Source organism: Apis florea, unplaced genomic scaffold (assembly GCF_048593485.1).
Source record: "Apis florea isolate Af1SG1 unplaced genomic scaffold, ASM4859348v1 contig_3203_pilon, whole genome shotgun sequence".
Lineage (NCBI taxonomy): Eukaryota > Metazoa > Arthropoda > Insecta > Hymenoptera > Apidae > Apis > Apis florea.
This window is the reverse complement of record NW_028256723.1, coordinates 5270565-5292140: the sequence shown is the minus strand read 5'-3', so window position 1 is coordinate 5292140 and position 21576 is coordinate 5270565. Positions and strand designations below refer to the sequence as shown.

Sequence of the window (21576 nt, the reverse complement as noted above, 5' to 3'; positions counted from 1 at the left end):
TATAATATTTTATTATGTCTCTTAGATTATTTCTTTTAATTTTATAAAAAATATAAAAAAATATAAAGATATTGCATTAAGGATTGATTTTCTTATAATTTTCTAAATATAGACACAGAATTGAATTTGAAAAATTCATGATCAATAAAGAATCAATATCTTTTTAAATTTTTCTTTATTTTTCTTTACCACGTATTTTTTCATTCTTTTCTTAAAAATGTATTATTTAATTCAATTGCAAGGATTGTTTAGAAAATAAGGGATAAAATATAAAAATTTAATATTATACTATAAAGAATATTTTTGTATTATAAAGAATAACTAAAGCGCATGCGTCAAATAGTTTCAATCATAATATTAAGGATCGCGTAGTAGGGATACTAAAGCACATGTTACGATAGCGTGTGTTAATTTTCAGTCGCTCAGAAACATTTCTCGGGTGCAGGTATTCGACAATCTTTGGTGCTTATTTCTATAATATTTGTAAAAAAGTTTACAAGTTGATCTGTCAGTTTTGTTATTGTTCACGGTTTTTTTCAACAAACTACTACTTTTTCTCAATACGTTTCGTAAAATCAAGGTAAATATTATGATACATTTAACTATTTTTATTATATTTAATATTTTTTAATACATTTATTTCAGTATATATTTGATACGTGAATTAAATATTTTCAAAAATTTAAAAGAATTATAAAATATTCCGTTTAAGATCAATTATATTTCAATATAACTCATATTTTAATTTTTAAAATAGTAATAAAATACGAAGTTCATTTACATTATGATTTATGATAAAAATGATAAATGTTATTATTAAATTGAAGATTACTAAAAATAATAATATAATATTATTTTATAATTATTACAATCATAATTAAAATTTTATTTATTACATCATTATTATATTATTTATCTTTTAAACCAATAAAAATTTAATCAATTAATAGATGTTGTAATAAAGTTATGTAAGAATATAGTTAAAATTATATTTTTAATTAAAATTAAATTTTAATTATATTTATAAAAAAATTATATAATTTTATAATAATTTTCTTCTCTTCTATTTTTTTATTCATACAAATATTCATTCACACACTATATAAGAATCAATTAATTTCAACAATCAATCAATAAAAAATTAAATTTCAAACTTTGTTCACAGAAAAAACCTTGTTTATACAATCATCAAAGATATTTTAGTTTTGATTACGCAGATCTTTACGATGAGTAATTCTGAATAACATGTAATGTAAATAAATATTATATCATCGTTGCATTAATGAATTTGCCAATTGTAACATTATACAAGCAAAAATCGTAATTTATAATACTAGTTTTGATAAAAATCAATTGATATATTATATTATATGCAAATAATTTATAATAATATATAATATATAAATTATCGCGATATTTATTTTTTAAATAAATATTATCGATAAGATAAGCAAAAATATAATTACTTAAATACTATAAATAAGTATTATTTTTTTATAATATTATAAAAAATTTTCGAATTTTTATTTCGATAAAATAAAGTAAGGATATAAAATATATTTATAAATATTAAATATTAATTCCAATATATTATTGCGAAGTATTGAAAAAGAAATCGGAAAAGCATTAAATTTACAAAAAATTTTATTAATCAATTATTTTAAATTTTTAATTTATAATGGATATTTTTATAATCAACTGTATGTTAACATTTATTTATCATGTTAATATGCTAATATTATTATATAATATTATTAGAATCTCAATAATTTACTTGCTTTTAATTTATTTTTTGTAAATAAAACATTAATATCCAATAACTAATATTTCTATTAAAATACATATTCTTTATATAAAATTTTGTAATATATAATCTATAATTTGTATTAATTCTGATTCATCTCATGATTAAATATGAATGACAAGTAACTAATAATTGAATAATTTAACTTTATTTAATAATTTAACAATTTTAAGAAATCTTAATTGATGTGATAGTAATATTCATTATACATTATAGAAAATATAAAGAATTTAAAAAATTAAAAATTTTTAAATATCAAAACAATAATAAATAATGAAATATCAATATAAATAATAAGCAATATTAAAAAAAACTTAACTAATATTTATATACAGCATACATTAGTATTAAATGATAGAATTTATGAAATTTATGAAATAATAAATCATTTTTTGTATGCTCAATTTTTGAAGTAATTATTAATTCTTATTATTTATCTTATTATCATATTATTTAATTTCTATATATTGATTGATTTTCGAATATTTTTAATCGAATATAAGAGAATATAAGAGAAATCTTTTTATCTTAATTTTGTGATGATAGTTAATTAGATAAACTTTAATTCTCTTTGCCTGTTGCACATTTAGTTAGATTATAAGAAATAATAATATGTGAGAATGACTAAGAGTCTCTGGCTTTTGCCATATTGGGTATGTTCCATTAAATGATTGATTCTTGATAATTATGAAAATATCTCGTATAATTTCAAGACATTAATTCGGTCACGTGACGATCACTTTTGCCTTCATCGAATAAAGAAAGATTTATTGCCAATTTAGATCAATTTTTAACAATTGCACATCAATATATATTTGATCATTGCATCATCATTTTTTCTTTCATTTTTTTTTTTTTTTTTAATTTTTTCTCTTTCTTCGATTTTGTTTCGATAGATATATAAAACACGATATATTTTTCTTTAAATTAAAAGCAAAATTCTTCTCGAAAAGCATAAATATATCATCGAGATGAAAAAGATATTTCCACTATAATGGTAACAATAATATAAAACATTTTATATCTATTTCAATAATTAATCCCAAAAATTTCTCTTTATTATATAATAATAAATCTAAATATAATTAATTAATAAATTTCTATAATCTAGATTCACTTAAAGATCGTATTACAATTATTATGCCGTTAGTATATGCGAATGGAACAACAAAATACTATAAGTGGGTCATGAGTCATTCCGTTTAACCTGCATTTGTTTGGCTTATTTGTACGCTATACAATTTGTTATATTCATGTCTTATTCAGTCCAATGTCGAATGGTGGGCGATTCTGGATATATCCACCATGGACATATTCTTATATGGTTATTCGTGAGTCGTTTCTTTCGTGGACTATCTTTCAAAGTCGTATTTATTGCACAATTTCAAAGGAAATCTCTTCTTCTTTTCTCACAAGAAAAAGCATATGTTCGGTACATTTTTATTAACTTGATATTAAACGAATAAATAAAATTAGCATATATATTTTTTTTAAAATATCGGGATGACCCGATTGAAAATTAGATATAGAAATTTTCTTTTCGTTCTTTCAAAAAATATGAAGGAAAAATTTATTTATTTTTTTTTTTTTTTTTTTTTTTTTAGGAAAGGAAAGGTAAAAGTAAATACGTCATAAAAAAACATGGGTATGACACAAAGACCGTGGACACCAACAAAGAGGAGAGGTCCTATTGCTGCAGAGTACAATAGTCCTGGTCCTGCTTGTGTAACATTACCCCCGTTGATCGGTAATAATTTGGACATAGAGTATGATTATTGTTAAAATTTAATATAATGAACAAAAACATTTCAAATAAAAAAAAAAAAAATACGAATTTTTTAGGAAAAATTGTCCCCGATTCCAAACGAGGTAGAGCTCCTGCTTTCTCATTTGGAAGCAGGTACATAAATTCGATTACTGGTTTTAATTTTCTATTAATAATTTTTACTAAATTTAATTTAATTGTATTTTTACATATTTTTAGACATGCAACGAAAAATGATAGCCCTGGACCAGGTCCTGGCCAATACAATATTTTCGGACTTAGCGCGAAAGGTAAGATAACATATTCGTGTTAAACAATAAAAAATAGCTATTACAGATACAGAAAATTATAGTCTTATCTTTTATCTTTGTTAATAAAGATAATCGCAATTATCAGTAGATAATAACAATTAAACAAAGAGGAATTAAGAGTGTCAAGTATTTAAAAAAACTTGTGTTATGATACATTATTTTAATTACTCGTTTTACTGAATCCAAGGAAAATTCTCCCAGAAATATATGTATTAATATAATTAAATATGTAAATATATATATATATAAAAACAATCCAAACTTACAGATGCAATTTATTAATTATTGTTATAATACAAATATGCGCAAAGATATGTAAAATTTATATTCTTTGGAAAAAATATATGATTTTTATATTGTGTTCCTTTATAAAAAATGAATTTTCGATTATATTATTCGTTCACGCAAATACAAACGAATTCTAAATTGTAAAAAGTTGTAAGTTAAAACAAAAAATATAAATTCTAATAATCGAATCATAAGTAAAAATAGAAATATAATTACTAAGAAATTACTAAAAGAAATATAAATGAACTGATAATTTTGTGAAAACAAGAAATGAATGGTATGGATAATGCTATTCTCTATATCTAATTAAGTATTGATCAAACTTCAGGATAGTAATATTTCGTAAGAATATTTCGTACGCTTTTAATGATTCTTATTCACGAAATTCCTTTACTTTCCTCTGAATAAATCGATTTTAATATTGAGCAAATTTTTAATATTGCACGTTTATAAATTTTTGATAATATTTATATTTTTTTTTATCATAGTATATTTAACGAATTTTTACGACATTATATAATTGTACGATAATTAATTTTTTATTTTATAAAAGAATATTAAAATTAAAAAGATTCATTTATGAAACATATTATTATATTAATTATTAATTTGTTTTTTTATTTTATTGTAAAAATTTGATCTGTTGATATTATAGATATCTTCTATTAAAATATTTTATTTTATTCTATATGTGTTATAATGTGTTATGTTATTAAACAAAAAATAAATAATATATTAGATATATGGACTTTTTGGCATATTGAAAAATATTTTTATCAAAAACATTAAAAAATAGATATTAAATAGATAGTAAATATTTTAAAATCCTATCAAATATTTAATTAAATATTATGTGATATAAATATTTTAAGTCTTAATCTAATCAATTTTCTAAATTTGTTTTTTTTTTATCAAATTTCTTGTTAATGTTTAAATTTCGTTAATTTTTTATTGATAAGTTTGAAAAAATTGTTAATAAAATTGTCCATTGATGTAGGAAAAGATGCAGCACCAGCATCATCATTACATAGTCGCATGAAATCCACGAAACAGGAAATCACACCAGCGCCTGGTGATTATAATCCAGAAAAGGCAGAAAAGATTATTCTGGATCACTCACCAAAATACTCATTTGGCATGAAAACTCAAACTGAAAAAATTAATTGTACACCTGGTAAGTATTTCGTATACATATATTGCAATAAAATAGATTTAAGGAAAGTTAATTTTATATTAAGAAACAAAAATTATTTTCTTAATTTTTTAAACCCAGTAAATAAATTATAATAATTATGAAATTATAAAGAGATAATATTATAAAATGTGATTGAGAAAAATAAAAAAGAAAAATAAAATATCGATTTTTTGGAATAATTTGTAATTGTGAAAAATTATGGTGAATAATTTTTGTTGCATTTTCTTGCATGTTTCGTTATCAACTTCATCTAAAACTTATTATGATAAATACCGATGATAATCATATCATCTTAATCGTAGCGCCAAATGACTATTGCACCGAAAAAGTGAATTTCAACAAATCGCCCGAGTACAGTTTCGGCTTGAAACCTGTACTGGACAAATCAAGCGATATACCTGGTAATTAAGTATATCAAAATAATATATAAATCTTATATAAATATATATAATATTATATATATTATATCTTTACAGAGGCTAATTAAATAACAATATTTTAATATTGATAATCAATTTTTTGAATTTTGAAAAAAATAAGACTTAAGAGATTAAAATAAGACTGTTTTAAATTATCTCGTTTAATACTCAAATATATAGAAAATTTTATATAGAAAATTTCTTTCTTATTTTTAATTTAAAATATTAGAATAAAAAGAAGTCAATGATAAAAAATAATTTCATTTCTTAAAACAGAGATTTATCATAAATAATACACATTTTCTACAATAAATTAAAAAAATCACGCATACATTAATTTTATTAAATTAGATGTATTTTTCTATAATTTTATTAACTCCGTATGCATTTGTGAATTTCTTGAAAAAATCAATATCGTGTTGCATGACTGTCCATTGATTGTAGGAATTGCCTAGAATGGAGATTTCTGCGTAAGCGCAATTTTAAATGTTCGAAGAATAAACTTTTAGGTATTCTTAGATTTTTAAATAACGACAATATTGTTTAGCTTTTTATTTTATTTTGCAATTGTAGTTTGATGATTAATCGCATCTTTGCTATTTGAATTTTTTTGTAAATATTTACATATTTTCTGCAGATAGATCAGTATTAATAAAAACAATGCTTATGATATATTTGCATGCAATTCTGATATTTATTTAATATTATATTATAATTTATTTAACAAAAAATTACAAAAAAATATTAATACATTTTTTTATAATTATAGAAAAATATTTTTCAAATTGTTTTATAATAAATTTTATTTTATAAACTTTCTCTTTTTTATTTTAATCATTATGAAATATATTATATATTTATTAATATATTTTTCATTTTTATTATTTTTTTGCTATTATTTATTTTTGAAAAGAAATGTAATTAATATTGGTATATTATAATATTAGCACCTGGAACTTATCATCCTGAAAAGGTAAGATTGGACAATACACCGCAGTACAGTTTTGGAGTTAGGCCTCCTCTCGTAAAACCGAGCGATAATCCAGGTAATCAAAAATTTATAACATTTGATTAAAATTTCGTTAACCAAACTTCTGTTATTTGAATCATTGACAAAAATTAAAATTAGTAATTTCTCTAAAAACAGAAAATATCCATAATAAATTTAGATTTATTACTTTTTCAATAATGTAATTGTATAATTTAATAAAATTTATTAAATATTTTAATAAATATAAGTTTATGATAAATTTAACATATATTTGTTTGGTCAATGAAATAGTAATTCTAATTTCTAATTCTTTCTTGATAAACACACAGTAATATATTTCATATAAGAGATCATAAACGAGATCTTATCTATAATATAGAGATTTATTTTGCACTTCATCTTATCTATGATGATATGTATGATGTTATGTTTATTCTGCACTTGTAATAATATTTAGTAATCATAATTACCATTCACATATTTTAACTTATTTATTTTATATATATATATATTTTTATATATATACCTGGTTTGTATTGTCCTGAAAAAATCAATTTAGAAAAGATCCTTAATACAATTTCAATTCCTTAATACATCTCTGGAAAAGATTGAGTAGAGAAACCTGATAATATACCTAGTATAAAAAATTTCAATAATTTATTAAAACATAAAAAAATAAAAGTATAAAATATATATAAAATAATAAAATAATAAATGATTTAAAAAATTCATTATAAATAAATTATATATTCATTATAAAAAAATTAAGTATTTTGTAAAAATATGTAAAAAAATAAAAAAGAAAATATTTTTTCATAAATTATCTAATTAATAAATTATAAAAAAAAATTATTCTCAGCACCAGGTACGTATTGTCCAGAAAAAGTAAAACTGGATACAACGCCGCAATTTACTTTTGGACTGAGGACTCCTCTCGAAAAAATAAATGATACTCCAGGTAATTGCAAAGGGAAAGATTCAATTTTTTTTATTTTTTTTATATCAATATACGCTCATTTTATTTACTTACTTTGATACATATATAATTTCGAAAAATTTAATTCAAATAAAGTATATAATTTAAATGATTTTTTTATGAAAATTTAAATTATAATCCATTTTCCTAAAAAATAAATCCAAAACTCTAATCTGTAATTATTGGATTAAAATTAAAAATATATGCATATATTCTTTATGAATATAATTTTTATTGAAAATTAAAAATTTTGCTTTTCAATATGATATTAAATATCATATTGAATATCTAATAATTCTGTAAAAATGAATTTTTAGCACCAGGAACTTATGCTCCTGAAAAAGTAAATCTTGATAAAGCACCACAATATACTTTTGGATTAAAAATATTTCTTGATAAGCCAAATACTAATCCAGGTACAAATATTAAAATTATTCTATTATTTTTATTATTTTTTTTTTTCATTTATCAGTAAAGAAATTTATAAAAAAATTAATTACTTTATTACCTTTTTATTATTTTTCTATAGCACCTGGAGATTATTGTCCAGAAAAAATAAATTTGAATAAAGGTCCAGAATATAGTTTAAGTGGTAAAGGACTTTCTGAAAAACCAAATGATATCCCTGGTTAGTATAATTAATTTTTCTTATTTCTTTATTATTTTGTATTTATTTATTTTATTATTATTTAATTATATAAAAATTTCTAATTAACATTAAATTCTTATTGGATAGAATTTATGTTTTTTTTTATTATATAGCACCTGGAACATACAGTCCTGAGAAAGTAAATTTAAATAAAGGTCCACAATATAGTTTGTATGGGAAAGGGATTTCAGAAAAACCAAACAATAATCCAGGTGAACGTTTTTTATTTTTTTTTAAATGTTTTTCGTATTGATTATTATTTAATATATTATTGTTTTAGATTAATGTCTTCTTATATTTAATTTTTCTAATAGCACCAGGAACATATAGTCCTGAGAAAATAAATTTAGATAAAGGTCCTCAATTCAGTTTATCTGGTAAAGGATTACCAAAAAAGTTCAATGAAAATCCAGGTGAATTTAATTTGGTAAATTGCTGGAGCTTCTTATTTTGAAAATTCATTGGTATAGGTTTTAACATTCTGTAGAAATAACTAATGTTTTGATTGCTTTGGTAGGCCCTGTTGATTACTATCCAGAGAAAATAGTAAATTTGGAACATAAACCTTATTTCAGTTTTGGTAATAGAAAACCTTTGGATAAGCCTAGGGATACACCAGGTAATGGTGTTGATTAACAAATTATTAATAACAGCTATTCCAAAATTTAAAACATTTTTTAATAAAAATCTTATGCTTCTAATATTCCAATTTTTATTTTGAAACATATCTTGAAAAATTTCTGCTTTTTTCTTTTACAAATTTCTTTTTCTTGCTTATAATTTTATAACTTTATAACTTTATAATTTTGCAATTAATATTATTGCTAAAAATATTAATTAATTAAATAATTAATTTTAAAATTACAAGCTTTTTATAATATAAATTTTACGTAATATTAATATTTTTTAAATTTTATATATTTTATTTTAAATAATTGTACATAAACATATAAAAAGATAAAAATATTGTAAATAAAAATCATTAATGATATTTACAATTATAAAATTATTTTTTGATTATATATGTTATAACATGTATTATATTATGTTTTAATTTATGTATAAATTCAAATATTTTTTCGTTATATTTTTTAACATTGCATTAGTATTCTATTTTTTACTTTGTAGCTCCTGGTACTTATTCTCCAGAAAAAGTCAATTTAGATAAATCGCCACAATATTCATTTGGCTTAAAAACATCTTTAAAAAAAAATAATGATATACCTGGTGAGTAATATTAAGTATTATTTTTATACTATTGTCTATTAAATATAAAATTTATAAGTAGAATATATAGAAGTTACTTGCTTTAATATTATAAAAATCTAGCTCCAGGAAGTTACCATCCTGAAAAGGTAAATTTAAATAAATCACCCCAATATAGTTTTGGAGTTAAGACTGAAATATGTGAAACAAATTCTATACCAGGTATAGTATATAAAATTTAATGTATTTTTTGTTTTTTGTATTTGTTAAATAGATTTAATATTTGGTTTAAAGGTCCTGGTGAATATAGTCCAGAGAAAGCTATGCTTTTATTAGAAAAAGCATTGCAATTTACTTTTGGTCTTAGAACAAATATAAATAGATCAAATGATATTCCAGGTAAACTTACAAGATTCGCTTATTCTATTTCTATTTTCTTATTATTATTATCTCATTTTCTTTTTTGCATTGCACATTTTTCCCATAAAATCTCCTATATAAATATGTTATGAAAGTAGCATTTATTATTCAAGATAATATATTCTTGTTATGTATTTGTAATATAATACTATTTAATATTTTTTTTTTAAGAAAAACAAATTTTTTCATATATACTTCAAAATTAATTAAATTAATCATAATACATATTATATAATTATCATAGTAATAATTTTTTTAATCGTAATTATAAAAGAAGACTTTAGTTTTTACATCATTAAAAAAGTTATATTAACTTTTGTTAATTAATATAATATTATAAATATTTTGTTTTTACGTTTATTATGTTTTAGCTCCAAATGTTTATAATATTCCTTCTACTCTCGGCGGAACAAAGGAAGGAGATAAAAAAACAGCACCAGCTTATTCAATATCCGGTAGACAAAAAGATTCTACTGATGATCGCATTTTAGTTCCTGGACCTGGGACATATGAAGCTGTTAAACCGGATACAGTTAGAATAAAAAGTCCTGCTTATAGTATAAGTGCTCGTTATCAACTGCCTGATGATCATTCGCAGATTCCAGGACCTGGTGCACATTGTCCAGAAAAAGTATTTTTAATTTTTTTCTAATCGATTTTAATATAATTAATATAACTAAACAATTCAAAAGTTTTAAAACTTTTTTAATTGATTTCATTTGAATAAATTGTATTGTTATTTTTGAAGATATATAAAAATCCGAAAATACGGATTCGTATCGGATAGAAATCCGGAAAATCTCAGCATAAAAAATTGGAATACAAAGATAAATTTAATAAAATGAATATATAAAAATATTTTGATTAATGAATTTTAAGAATCTCAATACTTTTATATTGGAAAATACTTTTGGAATTTTAATTCAATTTCGAAAATAATTCTTGATTGAATTTTATATTATAGCATTAATTTTTTATGAAATATTTATTTTGCAGGTAATTCTTGATATTCCTCCAGCACATTCATTTGGTATTAGACACTCGCCGTATATATGCAATTTGAAGGACACCGTTTATTAACATAAGAATTTTATGTAATTCAGTTTTAATTATTATTCTATTTATAAATAAATTAATAATATAATGAGCAATATATAACAAAATAGCAATATAACAAAACAATGAGCAATATAATAATATAATAACATAAAATCTCATTGAAAAATAACTATTTTTTACATGAAATAATTTTCTAACGCTTTGCTAAACTACAAAATATTACATAACTAAAATATTAGTGTTGTTAAATATTAAAATGTTATTAAAAATAAAGATAAAAATATTATTAAATATATTAAATCAATCATATAATTTTATTTCTGGTACAAATTATGATAATTATGAATACAGATAACATTAATTATAGATAATATTTTTCACATAAAATTTATATTTATGAAATGAATAAAAATAGTAATGAATAGATTTTTTTTTATTTGTTTTAATTGTATGTTATATTGATTTTTGAAAATAAGACGAAATAAATATTATAAAAAAAACTAAACTTATATTTTATATACAATTTAATTAAAAACATTTTTTAATAAATAATATAAATTTTTAGTATTATTTTATTATAAATAGTATTATTTTAAAACTATTTCTTACTTAAATATTTTATAAATGCAATTAATTTTTATTTAGAATGGATATATATTTTATCTATATCTTATGTAGAATATCTTTAATTTCATGACAAAAATTATAAAAACTTTTTTGTTTCTTGTTATAAATATATAAATATATTTCACTTTTATTTCATCAATAATAAAACTTAAATTTAATTTCCATATATATAATAAAATATACATTTCTAAAAATTTTTTTATACAAAATATATATATAATACGAATACATAAATGAACAAAATATAGTTAGAACAATATTTACAGTCATTGTGCAAAAAAACTGTAATATTTGAGACATATAAATGTTATAATTTGAATGTTTATACAATTTATACAATTTTCTAAACAATTAGTATTTATAAAACCAATTCTGCTACCATTTCAAATAATATTAACAATAATTTCAAATATGATAATTTCGTGAATCACATTTCGAATTATTTATTCAAATAATATATTTCATCAACAGCATTTGTGTTTATTATAAACACATTCTCCTGATATCCAAGTTGACAATAATTTTAAATCATTATCTAACATTACTATATCAGCATCTGCCCCATAGTTTAAAGTTCCTTTCGTTCTTTCAATACCAAGAGTTTTTGCCGGATGAAGAGTTGCTGCTTCTAAAGCTTCTACTATTGAACAACCTAGAAAATAGAAAATTTATTAAAAATAAAATTTTTTTTCAAAAAAATTAATTTAATAAATAAAGGAAATCTATATGACATAAATATTATATATATATATATATATATTTGAACTACCTGTTACTTCTTTGAAATGGCGAACACATTTCGACATTTCCGCTGTACTCCCACACAGTGTATCTGTTCCAGCAATATATGCACGTCCCGAGCGTATTTCAATTTTAAGCTGTCCTAATTGATGTACTCCTTCTTCTAATCCTAATGCTGATAATGCATCAGTAACTAGAACTAATCCTAAAATATAAAATTAAATAATTGCTTAAAAAATTTTTATATTTATTTTATATGAATATAAAATATATAATATAAAATTTAATTATTTATTAAATTATATATTATATTAAATAGATAAATTAGAATTACATAGATAAATATTATAATATAAAAAAATTCAAGTAACCTTATATATTATCATGATTTAAATAATTTCAAAAAAATCTAAAAATTGAGTTCAAGAATAAGAATGATTGAATAAATATACATATGTGTGGAAGATAAATAATAATAATAAAAAATATACCTTCAGGATGAGTTCTATGAGCTATACGTAATGCAGCTGGATGGGTATGAATGCCATCTGCAATTATACCATAATGGATAATTCTTCCAGGGAAAATTTGATCAGATGTTAAAAGACCAACTAATCCTGGATCTCTATGATGAAACTATAAATATAAATTTATTATTTATTTTATAATATTACATTCTTCATAAAACAGAAACTGATTCTCATATTTTATATAATTACTGGTAACATTGCATTAAAAAGATGAGTAATAAAGGATGCTCCACTTTTTACAGCCTCTTCTCCTTCTTTCAAATTTGCTACAGAATGTCCTAAAATATTTAAATTTATAATGATATTAAATTAATAGTGATAATTTATTTCTTACCAAGAGAAACTTTAATATTTCTTTTACATAATTCTATGATCACAGACTGAGTATTAGGAAGTTCAGGTGCCAATGTAATAAGACTCACATTTTCTAAACTTCCATAGATATCAATTAATGACTTGTAACCCTAAAATTCATATTGAGATAAATAATAAAAAATATTAATAAAAACCTAAATGTTTAAAATACACAATATCAAATGTACACATTGAAAATAATTGTAAAACTTGCTTTTTCAAATTGTTTTATGTGGCATTCTAAATGAGCTCCTTTTTTACATGGACTAATAAATGGTCCCTCTAAATGAATACCTAATATAGTTGCACCATGTTTTCCACCTTTAGTTCTCTTAATATTTGGAATTATTTTATGATAAGTTTCACTAGGTGATGTAACCAAAGTTGGACAAAATGATGTTACACCAAATTCTAATAATTTTTTGGCTACTTTATTAATTCCTTCTTGTACATTGTTAACATTATGTGTAAAATCTATGCCAAATCCGCCTAAAATAAATAAAATAATAATTATAAATTATAATTGTACATATAATAATTTTTACAATATAATTAAATTATTATTTATTATCTAAAATTAACATGATATTATTTAATTTTTATATAATGTTGTAATGTTTATTCAAAAATAAAAATTTCTTGATAATAATTTTAAAATTTAAAAAAAAAAAATTTGCAAAAAATGTAAATAAAATAAATTTTATATTTTTATTTTATTATTGATTTACCATTAATCTGAAGATCAATGTACCCAGGAGAAATTAACGCTCCATTACAATTGATTCTAATATTTGGTTTTATTTTTTCATCATAAAAAATTTTCTCTGGATTTACAATTTTCCCATCACGAACCCACAAATCTTCGTTTAAAATTTTTCCATCACGTAAAATGCAACAATTATAAAACTGTTTTAAAATTTGTTGATCTTTTTGAGACATGTTAACTTCACAAATCATTCGCATCAAAATGCACAATTATCTTTGCTTAAAAAAAAGAAAAAATACTTATCAATACACTTCAGTATTGTATTATCGGTCATAAGTAAAATTATCATTCCGTTAAATTACAAAAGTCAAGTAGCAATGACCTGTAAATTTAATTATCATGCAGCTTCAAAGATGTCACTGAATGTGATTTCAATATATTTTTTATTTCAGAAAATTGCATTTTATATTCATTGACATTTAATGTAAGAAAATATTTTTTAAAATATCTTTAAAATTATCTAAACTATATTTCTGTTGTTAAAGAAAAAGAAATATTAAAATCGATAGAAATATCTTAATATTAATTAATATTTCACTAAATAAAAAGTAATATTATCACAAATTAAATAATCTGTCTTTCATTCATAGTTTTCATAATTTTTAAAAAATGTATTAATTAAAAATAGAAAATAAAAAATAAATTTATTATATCTTTAGAAAAAGGACATATATAATTATATAATTATAAGATATTTATAAAAATATAATACATTTTTCTAGCAAAAATTCTAGATAACGAAATAAAAATAAAAGTTGATACATAAAAATATTTTATTTTTCAAGTTAATTTAATTTATCGTAGTATCAATTATCTAAAATCAAATATTTCAATGAAGTGTTTAAGAGTTTAAAATATTTATTTAAGTTATCGCATTAGATATACAAGATAAAAAGTTTAAAAAATTTCTTTTATAACATACATATCTCAATATATAATGGACTACTTATTATATTGCGATAAAATTTTAATAAATTCAATTATATATCCAAAATCATGTAAATACGTTTTTTTTAAATTTTTTATTACAGATTCGATGACAATCATAATACAGTAATATAATATTACTAATTGATTAATTGTATTTTTTCACATTATCTCCATTTCATTTTACTTATATATCTGAATCGATATGTTTGCATTATTTAATATCTAAAATTTTCAAAAATGTCCAACAATTTTATATTCAATAAATAATTATTTATAATTTTTAAATAATTCTTGTTTTTAATACAAAAAATAACACTCAATATAACAAAAAAAAATTCTTAAATATATATTTTTTAATACTTACCTTTTTAATATTATCAAAATTTACTTAAGTTAAATAGATAAATCTTAAATGCGAAGTATTTCGTGAAACTTTATAAAACTTATTATAAAGGTAATACATACAAGTTTGATCAGTTTCAAAATCCAGTATAATTCAAATTCATAACAAATTGAAATGAAAACAATTTAGTATAAAACCATATAAAAAGACTTTATGTAACTTAAGGGAATACTAAGAACTTAAAGGAGAATAACAATTTAAAAAAAATGAAGGGGGAGAGGGGGAGAAAGAGAGAGAGAGGGAGGGAGAGAGGGAAGGAAAAAAAACAGGAGAGGAAAATGGCACTATATGTTTGTTATACGATAAGAAGAAACAAAGCGCTGTCTGCTGTTTGCTTTTTTCAATTTTTGTATTAAAAATGCTTTAACAGTACCCAAAAATTTCTTCATAGGTCAACGTGCGTTTTAAAAAAAAATTCAACTAACTTTCTTGTTTGTATATAAACGTAACAATAGTATAAAATGAAGCAATTAAAAATGACAATGATTACGTGGAGCGGAGAGCGCAATTCATTTATACTTATATGACATTAAATCTTAGGCTGTTAATAAGCCATATTTTCTATTCATCGTCAACGTTGGATAAAGGGAGGATACGCATAATTTTTTTTTCACCGGTATGTCGAAGAGTCTAGGCTTGATCTGGAATAGGAGATATGATATGATTAGATGATTGATACAAACAGGATTACGTTGGAGCCACTGGTGCAGGATATCTAGGCAGTTATCGGTCAAGTTTCGTTAGTGTTTGTGTATGTATGTTGTCGCTTACTGTACGCACGGACATTTTTTTTCTTAGTTTAATCTGTATGTAATTCTACTGTTGTTTACAGTCATTAGGATCTGTTCCCTGTTGTTTCCCACCTGGTGGTGCATTATTTGGAGAAGACTCCTCATCGTCTTCATCTTCTTCCTCAGGGTCATCCTCATCACCTTCTTCTTCTTCGTAATCTTCATCTTCATCTTCTAAACCTTCTCCTAAAATATTGGTTATTTTTTTTATTTGTTATTGATTTTACAGTTATAATAATATTTTATTGAATTAAATTTAGTATTAATATGCATTTTTTAATAAATTATTTGGTTTGATTTTTTTTATGCTTAAAGTATAAAAAAATGTATATTTTTCATTTCAATAATTATAATTAATTAATTAATGTTTGAAATAAAAATATTTTTATTTTCATAAAAAATATTTTTAAAAAAATTAAAAAAATTATAAAATATTTATAATTAAAAAAACAACTAAATATTTTATAATTTTTATTATAAAATATAATTTATTATAAAAAGATATAGAGATATGTATTTTGATTTATAAAATACCTGTATAATACAATACAGCTCTAGGAACTATACGTTCCCTAATATAATGACCAATTTCAAAATCACTGGATAGTAAAGCTTGAGTTTCATCATCTAATTCTGCTTCAGAATCTTCTGGCACTAAAAGAATAGTTTATAATGAATAATGAATGTATTTTTAATATGAAAATAAAATATAAAATAGAAATATTGTGTATTTTTACCAATTGGTGGACTGAAAAAATTGAAAAAAGAATCGTTCTGAACAGTTTTTGTTACTGTTCTTATGGACCCTCGAGACTTATGTTTCTGATTTTTTTTTATAGTTTTTACTGTAACATTCTTTCCTTTCTTCCAATCAATTACGCATCCCTATAGAAATAATTAAAAAAAAATATATATATGTATACATATATCGTAAATTTTAAATATTTTTCAAATAAATTATTAGAAAATAAAAAATAATATAGATATAATTTATAAACATATAAACTGAAATTAAAAACAATATTTACCTTACATTTATATATTTCAGGTCCTTCAAAACTAAAAGGATCATTTTTATCAGGGGTACACTTCATAATGTATTCCTTTGTTAAAACTGAATTAGAAAAGTATTCATTTGGCGCAAAATGGAATTCAAGAACAAAACCCTATAAAAAATCTCATTACCTTTAATGAAATTTTTTTTTATTTCATATTTTTTATTTATTATTATTTTTAACTATATAAGATTTATATTTGTATCTAATTATGTATGTAAATTATATAAAATCTTTTGATTTTATAGCAATTGAATGATATATATTTTTTCCAACTTACCATTGGATTATCAAGAAATATCACTCTAATATCATATAAGTGTTTGAGTATTGCTTCATCATGTTCCTGAACCATATCAGCTAATGTTTCAACATTTTTAAATATTGTAAGCCAAAAATCTGGGATGCCTTTAATATCTTCATTTTCAACTCTAAAATAATTTATTAATGAAAAAATCAATGTAAAGGATAATTTTTAATGTTTAATTATTTTTCAAATAATTTAGAATGAGAAATCTTTGAAATAAAAATTAATTTGGCATAATTAAATTAGAATAGAAAATATAATAAGAAATCTATTTAGAAAGTGTTTTAAACAACTTAATAAAATTGTTTAGAAATTGTAATATTTTTTATTTGTTTTAAATATTCTTTTGTAACAAGAAATGATTGAAATAAAAATTGAGTGCACATTTTTAAATGAAAATTTATGTAATGAATAATAACAATAAAAATGAAATAAATATAATATTTAATAAAAACAAAATGATCATACTCTTCTTTTTTCTGTTCTTTATCATCTTCGAGATTCACTTTTGTTTTTAAATCATTAGTTAATCCTTCTTCATCATCATCACTCTCCCATACACATTGTTCATCTGTTGGCTCATAAACACCAGATACTATTTCACTTCTTTTTTCATAAAGAGGAGCACACATTTTATAATAAGCACATTCCAAGGCATGAACTTCTTCATAAAATTTTGCTTCAATATTAGTTGTAACTAATTGTAATTGTTTCAAAGCTTTAATTCTGCGTTTTACAGGAGCTGGAAGATTCTGCATTTGCTAAAAATTGAAAATATCTTTTTAAATAGTGTTTTTTCTTTTATTTATAATATCAAAATGATTAATATGATGAATATAATAGTATAGTAGTATATACTTCATCTAAATAATATTTATCTAATACATGATATCCTAATTATTTTAATTCAAAGCAAAATATTTAAATCGATTTTATAAAATTTTAATTTTTTAATTAAGAAAGATATAAGATATAATAAAAAATTAAAAAATATTACAAACAGTATTTTAATTATAAGTATTTGATTTGACTATGAATGAAACATTTAACATATAAATAATTAAAAAAACATTATGATATAATCTACTATAGTGCATATTATAATCTATACTAGTCAATTATCAAGCAAAAATTTCACAACATATGTTAACGTAAATAAAGTAAAAAAGGAATGAAATATAATTAAATACAAAACAAAATTATATACATACAATCAAGCAAATTATGATATTAAAAATTTATAGTAATAACATTGAAAATTTTAATATTTTTTTTAATTTTGTATGGAATCTTTTATAATATTTTTAATTAATTAAAAAATTGATAATATTAACCAATCATATTAATGTAAGATAATTTTAATTATTAAGATTTGAAGTTAATATTTTTCATAATATTGCATAATATTTATTTTTTTTTATGAATTATCTGTATATATATGTGTATATATATATATATATATATATATAATATTGTTATATGTAAATAATTTTATATGATATGAAAGTTTATATTAAGTAAATTTGAATAATCAAAATCTCAATATTGAAAGTCTCATTATATGAAATTAAATGTTAAATAGTATTCATTATTTTTAATTTCAAAAATTTTAAATTATGATTATAATCATTTTTTTATTATAAAAAAATCTTTTTTTAAGTTTTTAATCTGTTTATAATTCATAATATTAAATTTGAATACCTCTATTCCAGATGCAGTACGATCTTGTAGAGCAGCTAACATGTCAGACCTATTTAAAGCTTTAGCGAAAAGCTCTGGAGCTTTGTTATCGTCTTCATCTTCAACAGATTCCATTTCACTATTATCTCCAGCACGCTCTGGATCAGTTGTCATAGTACTATAATCTAAATTTATTTTATTTACTTGTAAAAAAAATTACATAATAAAAAAATAATTTTATTAAGAAAAATATAATAAATAAAAAAGTTATCAAATAAAATAAACTTATTAAAAATTTTTAAATTTCTTTTTTAATAATAAGAAATAAGTAATGTTGTATTTTTATATAATTTATTTTAAGATTTATTATTAGTAATACAAAAATATAATAAAAATATTTTTTATAATATATAATATATAATAAAATATATAAAATATATATAATATATAAAATATAATAAATTTTAAATTTATTATAATTTTTTAAAATATAACAAAATTTAATTTCATATGTAAAAAATGAAATAATTTAAATATCTTTTATGAAAAAAATATAACTATTTAAAACTCTTTTTTTTTAACTTAAAAATATATAAAATATGCAAGTATAATAAGTATAATTTATTTAATTTTAAATAAAATAATTTTTTTATTAAAATTTAAATCAACCGATTATAGTGTAAGAGATTTTATACATATACATATTATATTAAAGAATGAAATAAATATTTCAAATTATTTGTTACATTATAAATTATATTATTAAATATCTAGTACTAAATAAATATTCCATTTCAATAAAATATATTTATATTTAAAATCACATTAAAAATTATGATATTCATATTAAGAACATATTTCAATCAATTACAGATTAACAATATTTTTTATTTAAACATAAAAATTATAAAAAAAAATATATACATATATTTAAAAAAAAAAATATTTTAAAAAATGATTATATATATCTAAAATTATATAAAAATAATAAAATATAAAACAAGTATATTAAAGAATAAAATATAAAATAAATATCGAATATCAATTTCAGAATAAAGAATACAGCATAGATTAAAGTCATAAATGCACAAAAGTATTAAAATTCTGTTGCACGTTGCGGTATATTATCCATTAAACATGCACGAAAAATATCGTAAATCCTATCTACATATAGCTGAGAACGAATATACGTTTTTTTAAAATATTTACACGTAATGAATTTTCCCAATTTGATTTGATTTTGGTATAATGTTGAACTGACATTTGAAAGTCACCATATTCATAAAGAAAAAAGGTTATTTGATGAAACACGCAAAGACCGTAAAAAAAGCGGAAATCACATTAATTCATCAACTATTTGTTAGATTCAACTACGTCACATTTATTATACATTCTATTCTTTTGTTACATATTTAATAGAACAATATAGAACAGTACAGAAATCACGAAACTATCGTAAGGTTCAATTTTTGCATACAAAGAGCGTGCACATGGAATAAATGAAAAAAGCAATAATTTTCAGGGTTATAAATGCATGAAGGTTTAAAAAAATAAAATACAATTATTTTTAAGTAAAAACATTATTTCAAAATGTTTAAAGATTGAAATAAAAGCATTAAAATCAACGACAAACATACCTTTCAAGACTGAAGCTGTTCACAAAAGAAGAACGGACTACAGAACGGACAACGAACCGGTCGTTGTATCGTTACTTTCGTGTAGTAAGTCGCACAATACGAAATTAGTTCCTCTTCTATCCTTTTCTCTTCTTGTTAAGCGTTACAATCATATGATTCAAAAAATCCCTATTTTATTTTTTGAAATACGAAGTTAATCATTTTTTTTAACATAGTAAAGATTAAAGAAAAATTAATTTTCACGATTACTTAATAAAATATTTCATGAAATTTATTAATTGAATTTTTAGATAAAAAAAATTTTGCTAAAAAAAATTTTAATTTATAATATATTAAAATGATTTAAATAATTTCAAAATTATAATGAAATATGTTTGTAAATTAAAAAATTATAAATAATAAATCTTTTTCTTTTTTCTTATAATAATGATTTTAATCTTATAATTTTATAAATTTTGTCAAAATATCAAAAAAATTGTAAATGTAGCTTAATATTGTCGTTGAAAAAGATACGTTCTTTATATTTTTAAAAAAAAATTGTATACAATAAATAATTATATACAAAATTCAAGCTAATAACTAGAATTTTTTTAAACTGTTTTGAATTAGAATAAAAATTTAAAATATATTGCATTTTTTCTTCTAATAAAAAAATAAAAAATAACATCGTAA

The 21576-nt window shown here is 20.5% G+C and overlaps 3 protein-coding genes across 14 annotated transcripts; 1 reads left to right on the top strand and 2 right to left on the bottom strand.

Annotated features, from left to right (window-relative positions):
• The first annotated feature begins 373 nt into the window (after nucleotides 1-373).
• On the top strand, nucleotides 374-11383 carry LOC100866341 (uncharacterized). Of its 8 annotated transcripts, none has more exons than XM_086911275.1 (18): nucleotides 374-580; nucleotides 3409-3551; nucleotides 3647-3704; nucleotides 3789-3859; nucleotides 5166-5342; nucleotides 5666-5764; nucleotides 6730-6828; nucleotides 7633-7731; nucleotides 8067-8165; nucleotides 8279-8377; nucleotides 8512-8610; nucleotides 8713-8811; nucleotides 8916-9017; nucleotides 9527-9625; nucleotides 9728-9826; nucleotides 9899-10003; nucleotides 10396-10655; nucleotides 11021-11383. In XM_086911275.1, the coding sequence occupies exons 2-18, from the start codon at nucleotides 3446-3448 to the stop codon at nucleotides 11102-11104; spliced, it is 1854 nt and encodes a 617-aa protein (XP_086767401.1). In that variant the 5' UTR covers nucleotides 374-580; nucleotides 3409-3445; the 3' UTR covers nucleotides 11105-11383. The 8 variants fall into 8 exon arrangements, with proteins under 8 accessions (XP_086767401.1, XP_086767405.1, XP_086767403.1 ...); XM_086911276.1 differs by lacking the exon at nucleotides 374-580 and adding an exon at nucleotides 2988-3236; XM_086911279.1 differs by lacking the exon at nucleotides 8916-9017.
• A 186-nt stretch (nucleotides 11384-11569) lies between these two features.
• Nucleotides 11570-14575, bottom strand: LOC100866927 (N-acetylglucosamine-6-phosphate deacetylase). The gene is made up of 7 exons (XM_086911283.1): nucleotides 14064-14575; nucleotides 13550-13824; nucleotides 13316-13445; nucleotides 13171-13259; nucleotides 12943-13087; nucleotides 12480-12656; nucleotides 11570-12362 (listed from the first exon to the last, which is right to left on the bottom strand). The coding sequence occupies exons 1-7, from the start codon at nucleotides 14296-14298 to the stop codon at nucleotides 12175-12177; spliced, it is 1239 nt and encodes a 412-aa protein (XP_086767409.1). The 5' UTR covers nucleotides 14299-14575; the 3' UTR covers nucleotides 11570-12174.
• Nucleotides 14576-15504: 929 nt separating this feature from the next.
• On the bottom strand, nucleotides 15505-21041 carry Nap1 (Nucleosome assembly protein 1). 5 transcript variants are annotated; one of them, XM_086911272.1, is made up of 9 exons: nucleotides 20905-21041; nucleotides 19289-19452; nucleotides 18056-18348; nucleotides 17561-17711; nucleotides 17254-17391; nucleotides 16963-17110; nucleotides 16760-16879; nucleotides 16298-16411; nucleotides 15505-16075 (listed from the first exon to the last, which is right to left on the bottom strand). In XM_086911272.1, exons 2-9 carry the CDS (start codon nucleotides 19439-19441, stop codon nucleotides 16065-16067), a joined length of 1128 nt encoding a protein of 375 aa, XP_086767398.1. In that variant the 5' UTR covers nucleotides 19442-19452; nucleotides 20905-21041; the 3' UTR covers nucleotides 15505-16064. The 5 variants fall into 5 exon arrangements, with proteins under 5 accessions (XP_086767398.1, XP_086767399.1, XP_086767396.1 ...); XM_086911273.1 differs by having other exon boundaries at nucleotides 20477-20909; XM_086911270.1 differs by having other exon boundaries at nucleotides 15505-16411.
• Nucleotides 21042-21576: the final 535 nt, after the last annotated feature.

Coding starts and splice junctions, on each gene's coding strand:
- LOC100866341 (XM_086911275.1), top strand. CDS start 3,446: ATGGGTATGACACAAAGACCGTGGACACCAACAAAGAGGAGAGGTCCT. Junction 8,611..8,712: donor AAAACCAAACAATAATCCAG/GTGAACGTTTTT, acceptor TTTTTCTAATAG/CACCAGGAACATATAGTCCT. Junction 10,004..10,395: donor TAGATCAAATGATATTCCAG/GTAAACTTACAA, acceptor ATTATGTTTTAG/CTCCAAATGTTTATAATATT.
- LOC100866927 (XM_086911283.1), bottom strand. CDS start 14,298: ATGCGAATGATTTGTGAAGTTAACATGTCTCAAAAAGATCAACAAATT. Junction 13,088..13,170: donor TTTTTAATGCAATGTTACCA/GTAATTATATAA, acceptor TTATATTTATAG/TTTCATCATAGAGATCCAGG. Junction 12,363..12,479: donor CCATTTCAAAGAAGTAACAG/GTAGTTCAAATA, acceptor TCTATTTTCTAG/GTTGTTCAATAGTAGAAGCT.
- Nap1 (XM_086911270.1), bottom strand. CDS start 19,441: ATGACAACTGATCCAGAGCGTGCTGGAGATAATAGTGAAATGGAATCT. Junction 17,712..18,055: donor AAAGAACAGAAAAAAGAAGA/GTATGATCATTT, acceptor AAATTATTTTAG/AGTTGAAAATGAAGATATTA. Junction 16,412..16,759: donor AGCTGTATTGTATTATACAG/GTATTTTATAAA, acceptor CCAATATTTTAG/GAGAAGGTTTAGAAGATGAA.